The 19,467-nt window shown below is 44.2% G+C and overlaps 2 protein-coding genes across 4 annotated transcripts; one reads left to right on the top strand and one right to left on the bottom strand.

Annotated features, from left to right (window-relative positions):
* Window positions 1–740: 740 nt before the first annotated feature.
* On the bottom strand, window positions 741–15,525 carry LOC116236728 (uncharacterized). Of its 3 annotated transcripts, none has more exons than XM_090129155.1 (40): window positions 14,656–15,525; window positions 13,469–14,577; window positions 12,516–12,568; window positions 12,410–12,430; window positions 12,093–12,113; window positions 11,997–12,017; window positions 11,879–11,899; window positions 11,644–11,664; window positions 11,523–11,543; window positions 11,266–11,286; window positions 11,037–11,057; window positions 10,891–10,911; window positions 10,425–10,445; window positions 10,120–10,140; window positions 10,004–10,024; window positions 9,857–9,877; window positions 9,603–9,623; window positions 9,159–9,179; window positions 8,996–9,016; window positions 8,752–8,772; window positions 7,963–7,983; window positions 7,771–7,791; window positions 7,672–7,692; window positions 7,141–7,161; window positions 6,778–6,798; window positions 6,522–6,542; window positions 5,994–6,014; window positions 5,807–5,827; window positions 5,532–5,552; window positions 4,980–5,000; window positions 4,720–4,743; window positions 4,612–4,632; window positions 4,403–4,423; window positions 3,994–4,014; window positions 3,851–3,871; window positions 3,727–3,747; window positions 3,485–3,505; window positions 3,010–3,030; window positions 2,897–2,917; window positions 741–2,640 (listed from the first exon to the last, which is right to left on the bottom strand). In XM_090129155.1, the coding sequence occupies exons 3-40, from the start codon at window positions 12,526–12,528 to the stop codon at window positions 2,129–2,131; spliced, it is 1,284 nt and encodes a 427-aa protein (XP_089985281.1). In that variant the 5' UTR covers window positions 12,529–12,568; window positions 13,469–14,577; window positions 14,656–15,525; the 3' UTR covers window positions 741–2,128. The 3 variants fall into 3 exon arrangements, with proteins under 3 accessions (XP_089985281.1, XP_089985282.1, XP_089985284.1); XM_090129156.1 differs by having other exon boundaries at window positions 12,093–12,110; XM_090129158.1 differs by lacking the exon at window positions 5,807–5,827.
* Window positions 15,526–15,545: 20 nt separating this feature from the next.
* Window positions 15,546–19,083, top strand: RACK1 (receptor for activated C kinase 1). The gene is made up of 8 exons (XM_031605506.2): window positions 15,546–15,758; window positions 16,291–16,462; window positions 17,229–17,376; window positions 17,665–17,760; window positions 17,883–17,993; window positions 18,203–18,343; window positions 18,690–18,800; window positions 18,953–19,083. The coding sequence occupies exons 1-8, from the start codon at window positions 15,650–15,652 to the stop codon at window positions 19,016–19,018; spliced, it is 954 nt and encodes a 317-aa protein (XP_031461366.1). The 5' UTR covers window positions 15,546–15,649; the 3' UTR covers window positions 19,019–19,083.
* The last annotated feature ends 384 nt before the right edge of the window (window positions 19,084–19,467 follow it).

Below are 19,467 nucleotides of genomic sequence, written 5' to 3'. Positions count from 1 at the left end.
CAGTTTCCAGGAGAGATGGGGGCATTTGCAGCACAGTGCTCGCTTACTTTGGTCACCATAGCACAACATTCACCAAACTGCTTTAATTCAACAGCTGGGCGGCTTCTAATCTCATTTTTCATCTTTTTTTCCTTATCATTTAGCACAGGAACTCCTAATTGCAATTTTGAGTTGCATCAAAACCAACCACACAGCGTTGCCCAACCTCTGTGCCATTTGCCATGTTGATAGTCAATTAAAATATATATTTTTTTAAGTAACCATTACTTTTGCCCTCATTTCTGCTTTGACATAGGGAGGGATGGTATTCTGAGCTGCTCCTTTAGCTGTTCCAATCTGAAGGCTATCAGACACATATGGTATGTCCTTCCCCTCCCCTTTTCCCTGCTTGGATCCTCTCCTGCCTCCCCTATCCCATCACTAATTATTGCAATAATGAAGGTTCCCGACCCAATGAGCTGCAGAAAGAGAAATTAAACCCACAGGGCTGAGAGCTCTGAGCATTACCCACAGGTGGGAGATGTTCACAAAATGGGATCCATCTCAAATTTCCCCTTTTTCAGCAATAGGTGGAGCAGATGCTGTGAAGAGAAATCTATGAGCTGCAGAGGGGCTGGAGAGCCCCACATGGAACCAGCTAGAAAAAGAAACAAATTCTCTGGAGAGTCTCAAGCGGTTTATTGTGAGCTGGGAACCACCAGCTGCCCATCCCATAGTGAGACAAAAGACAAGATTTAATTATTATTATTATTTTTTTAAACAGGTGGCCAAGAACACGCAGACATTGACAAGAAATCCTATTAAAGTGCAGCGAAAGGTGAAAACCAAAGTTCCCCAAAGCTTGGGATGGCTTCAGTGATGTCCATCATTGCCCACCTCCCATTGCAGCTGGGCCAACAACGATCTCAAGCACAGGCTTGACTTCTCCATGGGTTTAGGGCTCCCAGTGCCTTGCTAGAAGCAGAGCTGCAGAATGTAAGTCACCCCAAACCTTAAAACCACGTGGTGTTATGGATTTTCACCCCAGAGCTTCGTGCCAGCTTCCTTTTGGATGAAGGGTTATCCATTCTCCCATAGGACTCTTGCATTCCCCAAAGTCTCCTGGACTCTGGTTGGAATCAGATCATCTTCCCAAGCCAAAACTCAACCCAGTTTCATCTCTTCTGAGCACAGATTTCTCCTTCAACAGCTGATGGAGAGAGATGGCCATGTGGATAGCAGGGTGCATGCGTTGCATGTTGCTTTTTGCACTGGGAGGAGACAAGCTGCCCACCAGCAGAGCTTCTTTGCTTACTACAGAAATACCCCACGTGGCAGAAATTTACACCAGCTGCTGAGACAAAACACCAGTGGTGATGTAGGCAGCGACTTACCCTGGTGCCCACCTCTCTCCATCAAACCAAAGAGGACCCCATCCTCTCTGTGGGGTCATTTAACATCCCTAGAGGTTAGAACTGCAATCAGGAGGCATTGGATCCAGGGTAGGGTCTGGTCATAGAGTCTCCATACGTCAGTGGGGGTCACCATACGTCAATGGGGGCCACCTCATGTCAATGGGGGGCCACCAGACACCAACAGGAGCCACCCCATACATCAGTGGGAACCACCTCACGTCAATGGGGGCCACCATATGTTAATGGGGGTCACTTCATGTCAATGGGGGCCACCTCACCTCCATGGGGGAGCACCAGACACCAACAGGAGCCACACCATACATCAATGGGAGCCACCTCATGTCAATCAGGGCCACCTCATGTCAATAGGGGGCACCAGACATCAACAGGAGCCACCCCATATGTCAATGGGAGCCACCTCACATCAATGGGGGGGCACCATACGTCAATGGGGGCCAACTCATGTCAATGGAGGCCACCTTATGTCAATCGGGGCCACCTCATGTCAATAGGGGGTACCAGACACCAACAGGAGCCACACCATACATCAATGGGGACCACCAGACATGACGCACAGAGGATGTTGATGATGTTGAGGATGAATTTCCTTTCCTTTGCATGACGATGGTTGATTGGGAAGGGGGAGAATGAGGTTTTGATGCTGCTTTTTCCTGAGAGTTTTTCCACCCTGGTCTCAAAGAGCTGCTGTAAGGCACCTCTTTGGGATTCTGGGGTTATCGGGGCAGTGAGAGGGAGCCCAGCTCCACCCAGAACCACGGCCGGAGCCGCTCCCCACCGAAGGAGGTCAGAGGAAAAGTGAAGATGGGGATTTGGTTCTCCGCATCAAAAAACGCCACCTCACCCCATTCGTAGTCCAGAGAGATGCGGATCTTTTTGGGAACCCTTGGGAGGTTCAGTGGGGTCGGAGGGGAGGTGAGGGCTCTGTTCTTGAACCCCCATTGCTGCACAGCCCAGATCCCTTCATCAGGGTTAAAGCTGATGGCTCCTTTCCTCGGAATGGATTCCCTGCTGACCCCAACGGCGCAGTACTGCCCTTCTGTGAGATCCACCACCCAGCAGTGCCTCCCAGAGGTGAAGGTTTCACAACCCAGCACGCAGGGATCGGCGTCGAAGCGCTCGGGGCCGTCGGGGGATTCCTGCAGGCTGTATTCCCATCGGACGCTCTTCTGGTCCTCGGAGAGGATGAGGCGAGGGTGGGCCGTCTCTGGGTCCAGAGTCACGTTTACTATGGAAAAGAAAGAATTAAATCTGTTCAACTCAACTTTGCTTGAGTTCTAATAGGGTGGCTTGTCTTTGTGGAGCTCAAGGCTCAATAGCGCGATGTTCTACTACACATAAATGGGGTCTCCAATACCTCCACAAAGGTCCCATATATCCCACCCACATGTCTAATCTGGGTATTTCTACAGTGCAGACATTTAAAGGACACGAGCTCCTGGATGGGGTCTGCAAGCAGAAACCCAATTAACCAAAGGACTTACCCAACTTTTCTTCACTTCTTCCTAAAAATGCATAATAAGAAGATGGATTATTGACTGCGATGCAAACTTAAAATGAAAAGTGATGCTTCAAGAAGGGAGAAAAGGGCACTTACTGTGTTTCTCAAAACATCTTCCTAAAAAGAAAAAATAAATTAATTAGTTTTAATATTTTTTTTTCTGATTCACTGGGGAAGGTGTGTGGGTGCTCTGGAAATTCATGGCCCATTTTTTGACCATTTGTGGGCTATTTCTGTGATGCTGAAGTCCATCTTTTAACTTACATGGGGGTTAAATGAAAAAACGAACAGTTCTTTAAGCTGTAAGGTTAAGCCTGATGGACTTCATGCTTGATGGAGGCATGAAAAAATTCAATGTTCCTTTCCTGGGAAAGTTGTAATTAATCCCATTGTATAACTGGGTACCGGGGAGATGACTTACTCTGAAATTTCTCCAATTTAAAACCAGTTTGAATTCAGGTTAACAAACTGTGCCTTCTCATCTTGTGTTGTTCTATGCGTAAATCTCCACAGCTGTCCCAAAAGCCCCCAAAATCTCTCACGTGCCGAAGATGAGGAAGGAGAAACTCACTTGCTTTTGCTTTGTAGTGCTCTGAAAGGAGGAACAACAGAAATGGTTATTATCCTCTTCTCTTATGTTATGACTTCCTAAGATTTGGCTCTCAAAGCAAACCCATTTTCTGTGCTTTGTGATTGTTTGCTTTATGGTAACTCACTATGAGTTATATTACCAACATACAATATGTATATTATGTATAAAAATATATATAAAAATAGCATTATTACTTGTTATGAGTTATAATCATGACTTACCGAGCTCTGCAGTGAGTTCATCTGAAAACATAAGGAAAAAATAAAGGATTTCCATTAAGTTTGGCACCACCGTGGCGGTACGGATCTTCCCAACACACCAAAGTCAAAGAAGTTTGATACTCACCAATTCTTCTCTCTTGTTTTTCTGAAGAAAAGGAGAAAAGGAAAACAGAGTTGTTGTAACATACAGGTTATATCTCCACACATAACATACATCCAAAACAGGCTGCAAACTGCATGCGTTGGTTTTGCTTGAAAAATACTCACCAACTTCTGCGGAGAGTTCAACTTGAAAGAGAATAAAAACAGCGAATTTCATTTTTTCTTATAATTAAAGTAAAAATCATGATTGCACACACGGGATCCCTGAATTGTGACATTCAATCATTGGGTGTTTTTTCCATGTTTAACCTGAAAATGGGATCTAAAGTAAATGTAGACTATTCTCTTGTATTCTGTGGATGTATCATTGATGGGTGTGTGGATTTCAGTTATTCTTAGGTATCCAAGGATCCAAGCCCATGGGAGAACACGAGATGGGACCTGATGCTGCGTTTGGGCACCTCAGTCCTTCCCCAAATTCTATCTCAAACCAAATCCTCCATCCAAACAATCCCAAATGACACCACCAAACTTCTTGAAGACACCACAAATACAGGAGGAGGTGGACACATACCAATTTTGGCATCATGTTCTTCTAAAAAAAGGGAAGGAGAGAAAAAAAAAAGGAAAAGTTTGTCCATTTCTGCGTATAGAAGATGAAGAAATGATAATAATTGTGTATCAGAACAAGGGCTGCTGCAGAATTCCCATCCCATCAGCATGCTTATGGGGGATTCCTTCAGTCGAACTGTTTTCCAGCAATAGAAAGGCAATGGTGCTCACCCCTCTCTGGATCACTCTCCTCTAGGAACATAAAGGGAGAAAAAAAGATCAGAATCCAAATTACCCCTTATATTTTGGGGGGAGAAGAGAGGGAGGAATCTCACTTACCAACTTCCCGACCCCTTAATTCCTCTAAAGAGAAGAAAAAGCAAAATGTGAAACACACAGTCACCTTTTGTGCCATAGATGATTGCACCAACTCATCGCTATCCCATCCCTGTTTTCCCTGTTATTTATCCCAAAGATCCTCTGCACCCTTTGTCCCATTCCTTCTGCAGTTATCTCTTAAAACACCACGAGACAAAGCAGGGAAACACACAAAAAGAATATCTGGAATCAGTTTTGTGGAAGAAATGGAAATAACTCACCGAGCTCTTCTGACAGTTTCCCTTAAAAAGGAGAAAACAGAATTTGGTGTCAGCAGTAAATTTGGTGCCATCCCAAGGATGCGCAATGGGTCACGATGGGAGAACTCAAGGACACCAAACCCTCTGAGATGGGTTGAAACCTTCACAAGTCTGTATTTTTAAAATACTTCCATTCTATTTCCCCATTTCCCCCCCAAATCATTAAACTTTTCCTTTTCCTCCCCAAACAATTCCATCCCATTTTCCCTTTTGCCCCCAAATAATTCCATTCCATTTTCCCTCCCCCCTCCCCAGATTCCATTCCATTTTCTTTAAATAATTCCATTCTATTTCACTTTTTTTCCCCAATATTTCCATTCTATTCCACCTTCTTTTTCCAAACAATTCCATTTATTCCCATTTTTCTCTAAATAATTCCATTCTGCTGCTCTTTCTGTTGAAGTAATTCCATTTTCGCCACAACACAAAGCCCCAGCAACGGCAGCAATCGCGGTGCTAACACCCCAACATCCCCAGGAGCTGCATTTCTTAGCAAACCAAAGTGCCACTTACTAATGAGGATGTCCTGTTCTCCTAAAAATTAAACAGAAAAACAATGAAAATGAAAAAAATTCATTTCCTCCCATTTTGCGTATTTCTTCCTAACGCGTTCGGCAGAAAAGAGTCACCCAGTTCTGCACATAAATAAGGAGATAAATAAATAAGGATATTTCTCCTTCTTTTCTCATCTCTTGTAGTCTCAAAAAAAGACATTTTTGGGGCAGGCTCTGAAATTTTGCATTTCCCATTGGAGGAATCACAGCTGTGGGACAAACAAAGGGACTTACGGGCATCGGAATCACGGTCTTCTGCAAACAGAAGGGAAAAGGAAGCATTCATTTCCAGGAAAAATAATAATTACACATTTTCCAAAGCACTGATTTCATTAATATTGTGTTTTATCCCCTCCTTCCCATAGAAACATGTTTTGTTTTCTTGCTGGATTTACAGATGGAAGGAAGGAAATGCACTTACCAAGCAGCTCAGTGAGGCGCCCTTAAAGCAAAACAGGGAGAAAAAGGAAAAAAAAAACAGGAAAGAAAAAGAAAAGAAAACAAAAAGAAAAGTGATTAAAAAAAATTAGTTCAAAACAGTGCTTTTTAACACCGGTGATACAGAAATAAAGGACTGAGACACAGATTCTGTCGGGCTGAACCCAAAACAAAGTGTTGACATCACCCTTCAGGTTCCCACCTGGAACCCAACCCATTTCATGACAGATTCATGAGGGAAAAAACTCAATTTTTATTATTTTTTTCCTTTTTCATTCACTTTTCAGCAAGGAAGTGGAACTGTTTCCTTCCAGCCACAAATTGCTGTTTTTTTTTCTATGGGAAATTCTCTATTTCATATGTAGGATTTCAAGTACTCCGCATTTGGGTTAAGCCAAAAAATCCTCAAATAATTGAGTTTATTTTTTATATTACAGAGAAAGAACTAAAATACATCATTACTAAAATACTAAAATACATACAATCCTAAAATACAGAAAATAACACTCACTTATCTCTGCTTCATGTTCCCCTAGAAGGAAAAAAAGGGACAAAGAAATAGGAATTACTGCTTTCGTATCCACGCTGCATCATTGTGTTACTATTGATCCTAAGATTCTTGACTTATGTAATTCTTTTTTAAAATACTCATAATACTAAACATATAAAATATATAAAAATTATAAATATAAGTATATTTAATTTATAAAATTCACGTTGTGGGGATGAAGCCCAGCACAGCCCCGTGGCTTTGGGGTGACACTTACTGATTTTCACATCGCGTTCCTCTGTAAATGAGAGAGAAATAAAGAGAGAAATTAGAGCCTAGCTGTGCTCAGCCCACACTGCAGACATTCGGGTTCGTTTTGAGGTGATTTTTTTTGGCTCGAAATCTGCCTTTTTGGGTCTATTTATTCATTTGAGCCTTTGATTTGAAACGTGAGTCAAATAGAAATTGCCCCCACGCCATTCAAAACTTCAAAAATGTGAAAGTAAACAACCCCAAATCAACCCAGCTCTGCTGGGCTGGAAGGGAAGGAATGGAGGAGGAAAGGAGGAGGAAAGGAGACAGAAAAAATCCCCCAAAAGAGAAAAACAAGAGAACAAACCCAAGGAAAGAATTTCCTTACCGAGTTCTGCTGCATGTTTCCCTTAAAATAAAGAGAAAACGGGGATTCAATGATTCAGATCTTTTCTTGATGCCATCATTGACCAACACAAACACCTCCAGATTAATTAGTATTAATATATATTAATATTATATATATGAAAACATGTACATATATAATATATATATTAATATGTATCTTCTCATCATCGCCAAAATTGTGATATTTAATGAGTGACTCTCAAATGTGTGGAAATAGAGATTTAAAGAATAAATTCCCAATGGGAAAAGGCCTCAGGTAGAAACATTTTGGGGTCTCATTCCTACTGGGAAGTCCTGGCTGTGTTTCCCTGAGCTCATGCACAGAAACCCAGAGACGTTTTCACACTAAAAACCCAAATTCCACAAATCTCAGCCCCCAGCAATGGTGGTGCTCAGGTTTGATACTCATCACCTTTAGAATTAAAACACATTTTTGGTGGCTGCAGCACATTGAAGCGTCAAAAAAATTCATTATATTTAACTCTTAATGGGGAAAATTAAAGGCACTTACGAAGTTTCCTATTGTAGTCCCCTAAAAATAAGCAGAAATAAGGGATTATTATATATCTGATGAGCCATTTTTGTTTACATCGATGGGAAAGAGACTTACCAACTTCTGCACTGAGTTCCCCTTAAAAGAGAGATGAAAAAATTGTTATTTTCAAATTTAGCCTTTTTTTCTGTTAATTCATAGACAAGTGATGGTGATTTATCAGCAATTTGATCCCAGCTTCATCTTGGACAGAGGGTTTAATAATGCAATTTCCTCCTTTCAAATGATGGAAGCAAACACCTCACGTACCTATTTTGGTGTGACGCTCTCCTACAAGAAGGGAAAAACCACTGGGGGTTATTTGTCATCGTTTGTGCATTCCAAATTTCAACCTTTTTATCATTAATTTCATGACGTGGACTGAAGGCGAATTTGCTTTGACAGATATGATCCATAGCTCCAATTATTTGGTGTTAATTTGGGGGTTTTCATCTTCTTTACTTCTGCCTTTAGGATTTAGTTTTTAATCAGGTCAGTGAAACACGTGGAAAAAGGCAGAAATAATTAAATGTGTTATAATAATAATATAATGTATATGTATTATAATATATACACATATATATAGCATATATTAGATATTACATCACTATATATATATATATATATACATGATGTTACATATTGCATGATTAATATATACTATATATATTATTATGATACATAATAATATATAAGCACATATATAGTATATATAGCATATAGTACATAATAAACATAATATATAATAATCATACAATATTTTATAATCATATAATACTAAACATATAATATATAATGTAGAATATAATATATTATTATATAACATATATAATACATTATATATATCCCATCCAATAATAATAATTAATATAATAATATGCATAAGGCAGACATCGATGTATGATAATAAATAAAAAAAATAATAAAATATGATATGGAAAAAGGCATAAACAAATAAATGTACAACAATATGTATAAGCAGCAATAATAATATTGATATATAATACTACTAATAGGTAATAATTAAAAAAAACACACACAAAAAGGAAACTGACTTACCAAGTTCCACTGTAAATAGTCCTGAGAGCAGAAAATACCATCAGATCCCATTGGATTTCCAAAACACCCCCGAGATTTTCCCTCCCCCCCTTCAAAATTTGGCTTTGATTTCCCCAATATCTGCAAAGATTCCTTCGAGCGACCCAAATTTTGTTGGATTTAAGGAATTCTGGCTTCATTTCAGTGCTGGAACAGCAGAAAATCACCCGAAGGTGGAGGTACCCCCTCATGGAGCAGCACTTACTGATCGTTGCATCGCACTTAGCTACAAAAAATAAGAAGAAAAATGAGTAAAAGCAGATTTTGATCAGTTTCCAGATTATTCTGACCCCTATTAATTGGTTAATCCCCTTCCATCCATAAATAATTTCATTTATTTTATGGGAATGGGGAAGAAAATGGCTTACCGAGTTCTGTCGTCAGTTTGCCTAAAAAAGGGAAAAGTTAAAGTTTATTTTAAATCAGATCCCTTTGTTTCCTTTCAGAAATGAAGTCGTTCAGAAGTCATTTCAGAAGTCATTCTCTGTCAATAGAGATATCTGTTTTATATTAAATATATCTTCTAATTCACACACAGGGCAGGTAACGGTAACGAGGCGTATGGGCATTATAGCACAAAATATGCCATAAAATCATGTCATAAAAGCATAATACTGTAATTAAACAGGATGGGAAATAGGGAAGAAAGCCAGCAATCCAGGCCCTACACCCATTTAGGATCAATGCAAGGGGTTGGGCGAAAAAACGCAAAGTTTGGGAAAAACTGTGCTGAAAAGGAGAGATTTTAGGGGCAGACTGAGGAAAATCCACATCTTCACTCAGATTTTGATCAGGAGGAAAATGGCACTCACGGAGCTTTGAGTCACGGTCCCCTAAATGGGAAAAAAAAGAAGGAAAAAAGGTTAAAATATGTATTTTTTACACGGCGGTGCCCTGTTGCCCTAGGACGACAGATCTGCTCAAAATGCTCATTTTGCCCATTTCCCCCCATTTTTATTCTATTACAAATGAAGTAAAGCACAGAAATAAGCTGTCTGGGTGGAGAGTCCCCATTTTTAAGGGCTTTCAGCCCAAAATCATGCATGGATTTGACGGCATCACTCACCCAGCAGTGCAGTCAGTCTGCCTATCAAATAGGGAAAAAAAAAAAAAAAAAAAAAGAAAAACCCCATTATTTTAATTAAAACAGCAAAAAAAATGGAAGTCTGAGAATACAAAGGAACGGTTCAGACTGGGGAAGAAAAGGACTTACGTGTTTCTGCTGAGAGTTTGGCTGCAAAAAGGGAAAAATCAACAGGATTAACCACTTGTATCAGTGATCCCTTCCCCAGAGTAAAGGGTTTTGGCCCCCAAAAAAGTGACACTCACTGATTTTCCTATCGCGTTCCTCTGGGAAGAAAAGAGAAAGAAGAAAATTAATATTAATTATCTCCTTTTCTTCCATCTGTTGGCCCCAACACACTCAGATCATTGCTTTTATTTTTCACCTCCCAGTCTGTAAAAGCCAAAACCCCACTTTTTTGGGACATTTACTTTATCCTCAAAAATAAACCCTGCGTTTCTCACAGACCAGAAATTAAGTTTTCAGAGAAAAAAATCCAAATATTCTTAAATAGTCTTAAAAATACCCCAAATATTCTTAAATATGGGAGAGGAAGAGCAGCTCCACTCACTGAGCTTTGTGTCAACGTCACCTGAAAACAAAGAGAGAAAATAAATGGAGAAATGCAGAGCAGCCCAAATCCAACCAAAGTTATCATTTATTTTCTCCATTCTCTAAACTTTTTGTTCTTTTCAATATTTTACCCATTTCATCCTTTTTCCCCCTCCATTTTTAAGCTTTATCCCAATGTATCCCTTATTAGTATTTTAAAAATAAGGCTTTTTAAGGACATCTGCTTTCATTCACCCCGATTTTCAAGCAGAGGAAACCCCAAACTCTTCACACTTATACACATAAATACAAGCATATACAAATATATGCAAATATATACAAATATATATATATATATGAATGAATGAGTACATATATAGGAATGAATAAATGTGTGCATACATACACTTTCATATACGTATTTCTCTACTTTATACCCAACACTTTTGCAGAATTAAGGATAACTTAATGAAAATAAACCTTACCAAGGTCTGATGTGAGCTTTCCTTAAAAGAAAGAAATAGATGAGCATTATTTTCAATTCTAAGACATAATAAAACGTATTAGCTTATTTCTCCCCAGGCACAAACCCATCACCCCCAATTAATTCTGGAAGGAAAATGGCACTTACTGATTTTCCTATCACGTTCCTCTGAAAGAGAAAATAAAGAGAAACGCTGTCAGAATTCCATCGTGCTCATGATGGAACCACCTTCCAATTTGTAATAATTGCAATCTGCAGGTAGGAATGGTTGGACCCTCCTTCCAGCCCAGGTTGGGTTACATTTGTGTGTGTTTATGGGGAGAATAAGCATTTTTCTCCCCTAAAAACCCAACAGAGGGGAAAGGGAAGCACTCACCGAGCTCTGCAGTCAGATTGTCTTAAAAAAGAGAAAGAAAGAACCATTCCCATGAGCTTCACTTGGATCAGAGCACAACGTCACCCACCAACCACCATTTCTGCAGCCCCTCTGTGCCATTTCGTTGTTTTTTATCCCCAATATTCATGTGAAAGGTGAGGGATAAACCCCATGGGAACCAACTTGGGCTGCACAGAGCCCTGTTTGATGGGAGGCACAAATAGGGGTCTATAGCCACACAACCACAAATGACTTACCAATCTCAGCCGTGAGTTCCCCTTAAAACAGAGAAATGCATCAGAATATTCATTAAAAAAGGGAGATTTGCTGGAAGTTGTTCTCTGGCCAACCCTGAGCCCTGCCAAAGAGGACACTCACCATCTTCTGTGTCACATTCCTCTGGAAATAACAGAGAAATGGACATGGGTTAATCCCGAGGAGCAAAAAGAACCCCAAAATGCCCAAAGCTTTGGCCCTCCTCCTTCAATTCTGCATCCTGACTCCATCTGGGTATCAGATGTGGATAAATCCAAGAGCTGAAGGGCTTCTCCCTGTCCCCATGGCTGCACACAGGGACATCTTTACACCTTGATGAGAACCCCAAGGCACTCACCGAGCTCTGTGTCACTCTCTTCTAAATGGAATAAAGAGAAACGCATACACACGTTGGTCATCACCGATGGTAATGGTGTCGAAATGTGCATTCAGATTGAGGAAAATAAGTGACTTACCAAAATCTTCTGTTAGCTTCCCTTAAAACAGAGGAACTCGCATTAATTCAGGCCCTCCGCACTCACCATAAAGGGAGAGGAAAAAAGGGCACTCACTGATTTTTGCGTCCCATTCTTCTAAAAGAGAGACAGAGAGAGCACTCAGCCCTACGCCCCTCTCTGTGGGTGCTGCAGAAGTCCCCTCCAGAGGCACTTCTGCATTGATTTCAAGCTTTTCTATTGAAAATAATAGTCCAAAAATCGCACTGTTTATGAATTTATTTAATGTGGGCTTTGTTTTCATATGTTTAATATATGGGGAAGTGTAAATATAAGGGAAGAATAAAGGAAATGGGTATCAGTGGGGGGTGCATATATCCATTTCTATGCATGGAAAGAGACTTTTTGATGGAAAAAGGAAGAAAATCACTCACCAAGATCCGCGTTCCTCTTCCCTGAATGAGAAAAAATATGGGAAAAATGGGAAAAAACAGATCTGCAACATTGCTTTGCTGATAAATAGCACTTCGTGAGCTCTACCTGATGCCATCATCACGTCCTCTTCCCAGTCAGAACCACTTCCAAATGTCCACCTGATGGGAGAAGTGGAAATGTCATTAAAAGATCCCAATTAGGGACAAACAGACCTGGAATCTCCCACCTTCCTGATGCCCAGAATAGCTTTGCCCATAGAAATAAATGGGATGAGGGATAAATATTTGGGAGCACTGATGTTTTATGCTGCTTTTCTCAGTTCATGGACTTTGATTTTGGAGATGTTTTTTGGGTCTGCATTGGGAGGATTGGTGAAATTGTGGATGAGATAATTTATGTCTGAATAAAAGGAATCTGCTGACTCCCAAAAGGGGCACAAAAAGGGCTCAGACCTCAGGCATCTCTGCTAGTTGTCCACAGCACCATCAATTCCACTCCATCCCATATGCAAACCACACCAGGAAGTTGTTACAAGTTCATCCATATGTTCACAATGGCATCAGTGTCCTAAAAGCCCTAAAAATTCCTATTCTCTACAGTGGTGGAGGTGAAAAAGCTGTGAAAAAGCAAAAAACCCGAGAGGAGAAGCAGGAATCTCAATGGGAAAAGGCAACAAATCACACAGGAAAGGCAACAGATCCCATAGGAAACATCAATCAGGCTTTGTTTGCTGTGTTCTACCCCTGGAAATCCTACTGGGGTCTCAGTCAGATAAGCGCTGTGACGAGGAGCTAAATTTGTGCCAAGAAAGCAAAGGAAGCAGCCCCAGAGATTTCTGTGTTGTATTTCCCTATGAGAAAAATAATGCAGAAGGACCCATTGCTCTCTTAATCCTTCCCCTGCTTTCCAGTACTGTCAGATTCAGGTACAGGATTCTAAAAGGTTGTTTTGCTCCATGCTACCACAAACAGATCACATTTCTCCCATATCTCCCAGATCCCATAGAGCCAATAGGATCCCCCAAATCCCGGGCTGTGGGAAGAAAGAGAAAGGCTTACCCCGACCTGCACCGTAATCACGTTGCGCTTGCTTTGCTCCTTGGTGCTGTGATGGTCACGTCCGTGGGGGGCTGGAGATTTTTTGGCAGCTCCCAGTTTGTCCCAGGAGGGCAGGAAATGGGTATTTAGGATTGCTGGAGGCTTTGCGTGTCCGCAGAGAGCTGGAAGGATCATTGCAGGCACGACAGCTGTGCTGACAGCAGGGGGACGTTCCCAGAGCCTAATTATAGCCTACCTAAATGCCGAGGATGGAAGGAGGGATGGGGATCCCTATATAGACAGGAACAGGTTTCTGCAGAGAAGGGTAGGAATGGAGGGTTGAGCTGGTCGCCCCTCTGCTATCAGCCATGGGTTGGTTGGAGGACGCGGTCTGAGAGCAGACCCCAATCCCAAATGGGGCAGCATTGGTTTCTGGGCACCAATGGGGCAGCAGCCACTCCTGGCCCCAAATAATGTGACAGCATTGGTTAGCAATGCCCTAAAATAAAGAGATATGAAATGAGCTCATGCCTATTCCTTTCTACTTTGTCCCTGCTGCTCATCAGGACAGAGGGCACCCCCTCCCCTACCCACAGTTTCTCATCATTTGGGATTATTTCACAACATTTCCTCCCAGCTTCCTTCAATCAGCCAAGCGTGAAAATGCAGAGCATTCCCACAGATAAACTCCTATTCCTTTATTTTATTTTTTTGCTGCTGATCAACATGAAACGATGTGAAGTTAATATAGGATGTCTAAGATTGTTGATCTCACTCCGAATTAAGTCACTGTGGGATCTTTGCTGCCTCAGAGGTAAAGAAAGAAGGGCATGTGTGCAATATGAGAATTTCAGAAGGGATCTGTCAACCTCCGAACCCAAAAGGGGATGAGTGGATGGAGAAGGGGTTTGTTATGGTGATAGAAAGGGAACCGTAGGGGCACCCAAAGGGTTTTCCCTTGAAAGAATGTGGCCGCTGGCTCCGATTTGGGTTCTTCACGTCACTCAATGCTTCAGGAAAGCAAATCCTCCTGCTGTGATCCAGCAGAAAACCCTGGGAGAGATTCCTTCATTCCGGAGAGCTGACGCCCATTTCACCTTTGCCATTTGAGGTCTCCAAATTCGGAACGTCTGGAATGAAATTCAAGATGCTGCGCTCACAGGGCTGTGAAAAACGACGTGGTTGGTGTCCAACAAATGGCTCCTTACCTACGGGGTCACCCAAGCAAATCATTCCCACTACGGTGCTTGATGAGTCATGCCTATGTTGGGGCAATTTTCTGGATTTTAAGGCACGTTGGCACTTCAAGATGTGTTATTCCTGGCTCTGGAAGCATGTCTTGGCTGAATGCTGCAAAAAATCTAAACCTAAATGGGTTTAGGAAGGGCCAAGACTGCATTATTTCCTGCTTTAGGGATTTATGTGCGTGAATATCATCAAATGGGGACAAAAGGCTTTATGTCAGGTGATAAAACCAAGCTGAAAACGCAAAACTGTCGCTGGAAAAAGACAGATCTAATAAGAAGAATGATCTGCTGATAAGAACAGATAGAAAAAGGCTGGTGAAACAAAATGGGGGTGGAAACCAGAGGGATGCCAAAAGTTTGTAAACGTCACCATCAGCCACTGCACATTGGAATGGGTGCTGAGCAATGGGGAGGGGTCACAGCCCCCAGACAGCAGCGTGGGAGGGATGGGAAAGGGAAGAGGAAGGGAAGGGGAAGGGAAAGAGGAAGGGAGGAGGACCCAGTGCTTCTCTGTTTGCCTTCTTGTGTCAGATCCTGCTCAGGCATCACAAAACTGGGCTGGCTGCGGGATGCAGGACAGCTGCAGGTGATGAGCACAGGCTGCACACCCCGCTCTTCCCTGTCCTGGCACAACAGGGATAATAAAAATGCTAAATATGAAAGGTTAAGCAATAGCAAATGTTAAAGAATTGCTCTGCCCGCATCTCGTATCCCTGCAGAGTCAGAGAAAAGCCTTCCCTGCCCGCCTCCAAAGCCCATTCCCTCATTCAGCGTGCCCCGCTATGGGCGCCGCCATCTTGCCCCTCTAGCCGTACAATCCAGCGGCTACTTCCGCTTCCGCCGGAAGTCTCCGCCCTCTTTCTCTCTCCGCGCTGGCGGCCATCGCAGGCGGTAAGAGTGGATCGGGCCGGGCCCTCCATTGAATCCGCCGCCATCCTCCCGTCCCGCCGCCGCCATGACGGAGCAGATGACCCTCCGCGGTACCCTGAAGGGCCACAATGGGTGGGTGACGCAAATCGCCACCACCCCGCAGTTCCCGGACATGATTCTCTCCGCGTCGCGGGGTGAGGGCCGCGCCTGAAGGGTTCGGGCCTGGTCCGAATGGAGGGGGCGGAAATGTGGGGCTGGGGGGGGGGGAAGGGAAACATGGGGGGGAGGAGGAACTGTGAGGCCTATGGGGGGGACAGTGAAAGGGGATAAGGGGAGACCATCAGTGCTGGAAGAGGGAGCTGGGGGTGGAGCCATAGGAGGGGGGAGATGGACTTGGGAACAAGGAGCTGCAGGGTGGGGAGCGAATTGTGGGGCCTTTGGGGGGGGGCAGTGGGGGGATAAGGGGAGACCATCAGTGCTAGAGGAGGGGGCTGAGGGGGAGCCATGGGTGGTAGGAAAGGGGGGAGATGGGAGGTGCAGGACTTGGGGACTGGGAGCTGCAGGGTGGGGAGGCTGCTGTGTATGAGGACATAGGGAGGGGTTGGAGGGTTGAGAGGAAGGGGTTCTGTGTGTTACCCCCACATTGCTATGAGGGAAATAAAACCCTGTGAGGAGAGGAATATGAGAAGGGATGGAGCTGAGGGTGCTGCCTTTCCCCCCTCCCAGACAAAACCATCATCATGTGGAAGCTGACCCGTGATGAGACCAACTATGGGATCCCGCAGCGCGCCCTGCGCGGCCACTCGCACTTCGTCAGCGATGTGGTCATCTCCTCTGATGGGCAGTTTGCACTGTCGGGTTCATGGGATGGCACCTTGAGGCTGTGGGACCTCACCACGTGAGTCCTGGGGACAAAAAGGGCTTTGGGGTGGGGGGTTTGGGGCAGAGCTGGACTCTGTGCTTTGTTTGGGGGTTGGGGTGGGTGAGAGGTGTGTGATTTAGCATGAAAATGAGGTGAGATCCTCTAAGGTTGGGTGATAAATCCTGCTGGGAGGGAGGACCAAAGCGATTCCTCCCTCAGCTCCCTCTCCCAGTGATTACACCTGACACAGCCTGCTGATCCTCCGGGATCTGAGGACACGTCCTGCAATTATGATGGGAGAGAAGCAGGTGGAGCAGCAGAGGGGGTTTGGTTCTTCCTTCACCATCACTGTGGGGTACAGACAGGAGCAAGCAAGCTTTTCTTTCAGTGTGATTTTGGGATACTGAGTTTGGGGTGAGGTTGGAGCAGCTCCAGCTCTTCTTTCACTATGATTTTTAGTGTTCTGGAGGAGAAGAAACTCCTCAGGAAGTAGAACTACCTCAGCCCTCCAAAAGTGTTCAGCATTTACGCTGCTGTGTCCATAGAAGCTGAGTTTTATTTCCTAAACTCCTCGTGATTATTCCAATCCTATATCAAAAGCTTTGGTACCCTCTGAAATCCTGTTTGGAAGGAGAAAATGAACCACCACTCTTCAACCCACATGGAAAACGCAGATTGCTCCATTTTAATCTTGCTTTTCATTAGGAATTTAGGCAGTGCAGCAGGATTTCCTCAGTTTAGGGGAGGGTTGATTAATTAAATTGTGCTTTGCTGAGCTTTGTCCCTCCCGGTGTCCCTGCAGAGGAACCACCACCCGCCGCTTTGTTGGCCACACCAAGGATGTGCTGAGCGTCGCCTTCTCCTCCGACAACCGCCAGATCGTTTCGGGCTCCAGGGACAAAACCATCAAACTCTGGAACACTTTGGGTGTCTGCAAATACACGGTGCAGGTGAGGCAACGGATCTGAGCTTTCATGCTGTGAAAATAAATTTCTTTCTGCTCGTTTCTGAGGCCGTATCCCCACGTTTCTCCTTGCTGTGTTGGTTTTGATCCATAATCCACAGCTACCAGCTCCGGCCTAATGATTAGAAGTGACACAGTGCCTGCTGACCTTTCTTTTTGGGGGGTTTGAGGACACGTCCTGCAATTATGAGGGGCTCATGGAGCAGTGGGATGCAGCAGCTCGGACTGGGGATGCTTTTCATTGCTCTCAACCCAACGCTGTTCCTCTCCTCAGGATGAGAGCCACTCCGAGTGGGTTTCCTGCGTACGCTTCTCTCCCAACAGCAGCAACCCCATCATTGTCTCCTGTGGCTGGGACAAGTTGGTGAAGGTGAGAGGAGCTCCTCTGGGGTCTGTGCAGTGTTCTGGGGAGGATTTGAGCAGTGATCATGAGAGGGTTGTTTTTTTTTTCTCCCCTGTATTTCTGACCTTGTCACGTTTACCCTCATCAAGGTTTGGAACTTGGCTAACTGCAAACTGAAGACAAACCACATTGGCCACACAGGATATCTGAACACAGTGACCGTCTCTCCTGATGGTTCCCTGTGTGCTTCTGGAGGCAAGGTACACCCTGGGGGGAAACTGAGGCTGAATTGCAGCCTATTCTGGTGTCCTCACAGCTCAGTTCTGTGCCTCTTATTATCCTGTGACAACTCACCTACATCTCAGGCACAAATCGAGTGCTGTTTCCAAGCTGGAAGGATTTAGATGGACAACTGGAACAAAGCCACAGTTTTGATGGTTTGCTGTGATTCTTTTTTGCTGCTCCTCAGGACGGCCAGGCCATGCTGTGGGACCTGAACGAAGGCAAGCACCTGTACACTCTGGATGGAGGGGACATCATCAATGCTCTGTGCTTCAGCCCCAACCGCTACTGGCTTTGTGCTGCCACTGGCCCCAGCATCAAGATCTGGGTATGGGACATCCCCATTTCCCCCCAAAGAATCACTTTTCTTATCCTGGGGCTTTGGAAGCAGCTTTTAATCGAAATCCTCGTCCTGCCCCGCAGCTCTCTTGGTGTAGAGCCCTTTTGGTTCTGGTGGCACTGTCTTCATCCCCTGCACTGGGAGGGTGGTGTGGGGCACAGCCACTGTTCTGCTGTGATGAAACTTCAATGCCATCTGACTGCATCCCTGTGCGGAAACCCAGAGGCTGTTTCTGAGCAACCCACTGCCTGTTCTGAGTTGGAAGGGTTGGGTTTGGCTAGAACAATCTCCCTGCAGGACTTCAGTCCCTCACGCTCTCTTCTGTCCTGCACAGGACCTGGAAGGCAAAATCATCGTGGATGAGCTGAAGCAGGAGGTGATCAGCACCAGCAGCAAAGCTGAGCCACCCCAGTGCACCTCTCTGGCGTGGTCTGCAGATGGGCAGGTAGAAATATCCCCTTCTCCTCGCAGCCTTAAAACTCCCACCTTCCTCCAGCACCTCTGCTTTGGGGAGCTGCTTTCTGAGATCTTTACATTCATACCCTGAAGGCTGATTTCTATCTTTCCATGATCCAATTCCTCCATTTCTCTCCTCAGACACTGTTTGCTGGCTACACAGATAACCTCGTCCGGGTGTGGCAAGTCACCATTGGAACCAGATGAGGATGTGGTAACAACACACAGATTTTATGCACAAAACTCAATAAAAGAGCACTCTGTTGAGCTCATGGCTGCCTCATGTCCCATTCTGGACTTGCCACCAAGGCTTCGCCCACAACTTTAAGGATGGGGACATCACTGCTCTCCTCCCATGTGTGGAAGAAAGGACTCAGACGTCTCCCTGAGCCCTTTGTGGAGCAGTAGCAGCCCACAGTGAGCGCACACCTGGGGAAATAGAGCCATGGACAAAAAGAAACCACTGCCACCACCAAAAATAGAGGCACTAAAGATGCTGTGAGAGCAGAAGAGGTGGTAACAGAGCTGAAGGGAAACAGCCCAATTCAAATTACTACTCATTAAGTTAAGATAGATGATGCAAGGCTTAAGTTGCATCTTACCAGCAGGAGTTAACAGTAGACTGGGGGGGCTGCATCCCAGCTCCCATTCCCTGC

Source organism: Phasianus colchicus, chromosome 35 (genome assembly GCF_987193195.1).
Source record: "Phasianus colchicus chromosome 35, bPhaCol1.hap1.1, whole genome shotgun sequence".
Lineage (NCBI taxonomy): Eukaryota > Metazoa > Chordata > Aves > Galliformes > Phasianidae > Phasianus > Phasianus colchicus.
Note: the sequence above shows the minus strand (reverse complement) of the source record. Positions and strands in the feature narration are given on the sequence as shown.

Bases quoted from the DNA above. Each gene is read 5' to 3' on its own strand.
- RACK1 (XM_031605506.2), top strand. From the start codon at position 15,650: ATGACGGAGCAGATGACCCTCCGCGGTACCCTGAAGGGCCACAATGGG. The intron at 16,463-17,228 runs GTGAGTCCTGGG...GTGTCCCTGCAG, and splicing joins AGGCTGTGGGACCTCACCAC to AGGAACCACCACCCGCCGCT. The intron at 17,761-17,882 runs GTGAGAGGAGCT...ACCCTCATCAAG, and splicing joins GCTGGGACAAGTTGGTGAAG to GTTTGGAACTTGGCTAACTG.
- LOC116236728 (XM_090129155.1), bottom strand. The intron at 5,001-5,531 runs GTAAGTGGCACT...CTCCTTTTTAAG, and splicing joins AGAACAGGACATCCTCATTA to GGAAACTGTCAGAAGAGCTC. The intron at 2,918-3,009 runs GTAAGTGCCCTT...ATGCATTTTTAG, and splicing joins AAGATGTTTTGAGAAACACA to GAAGAAGTGAAGAAAAGTTG.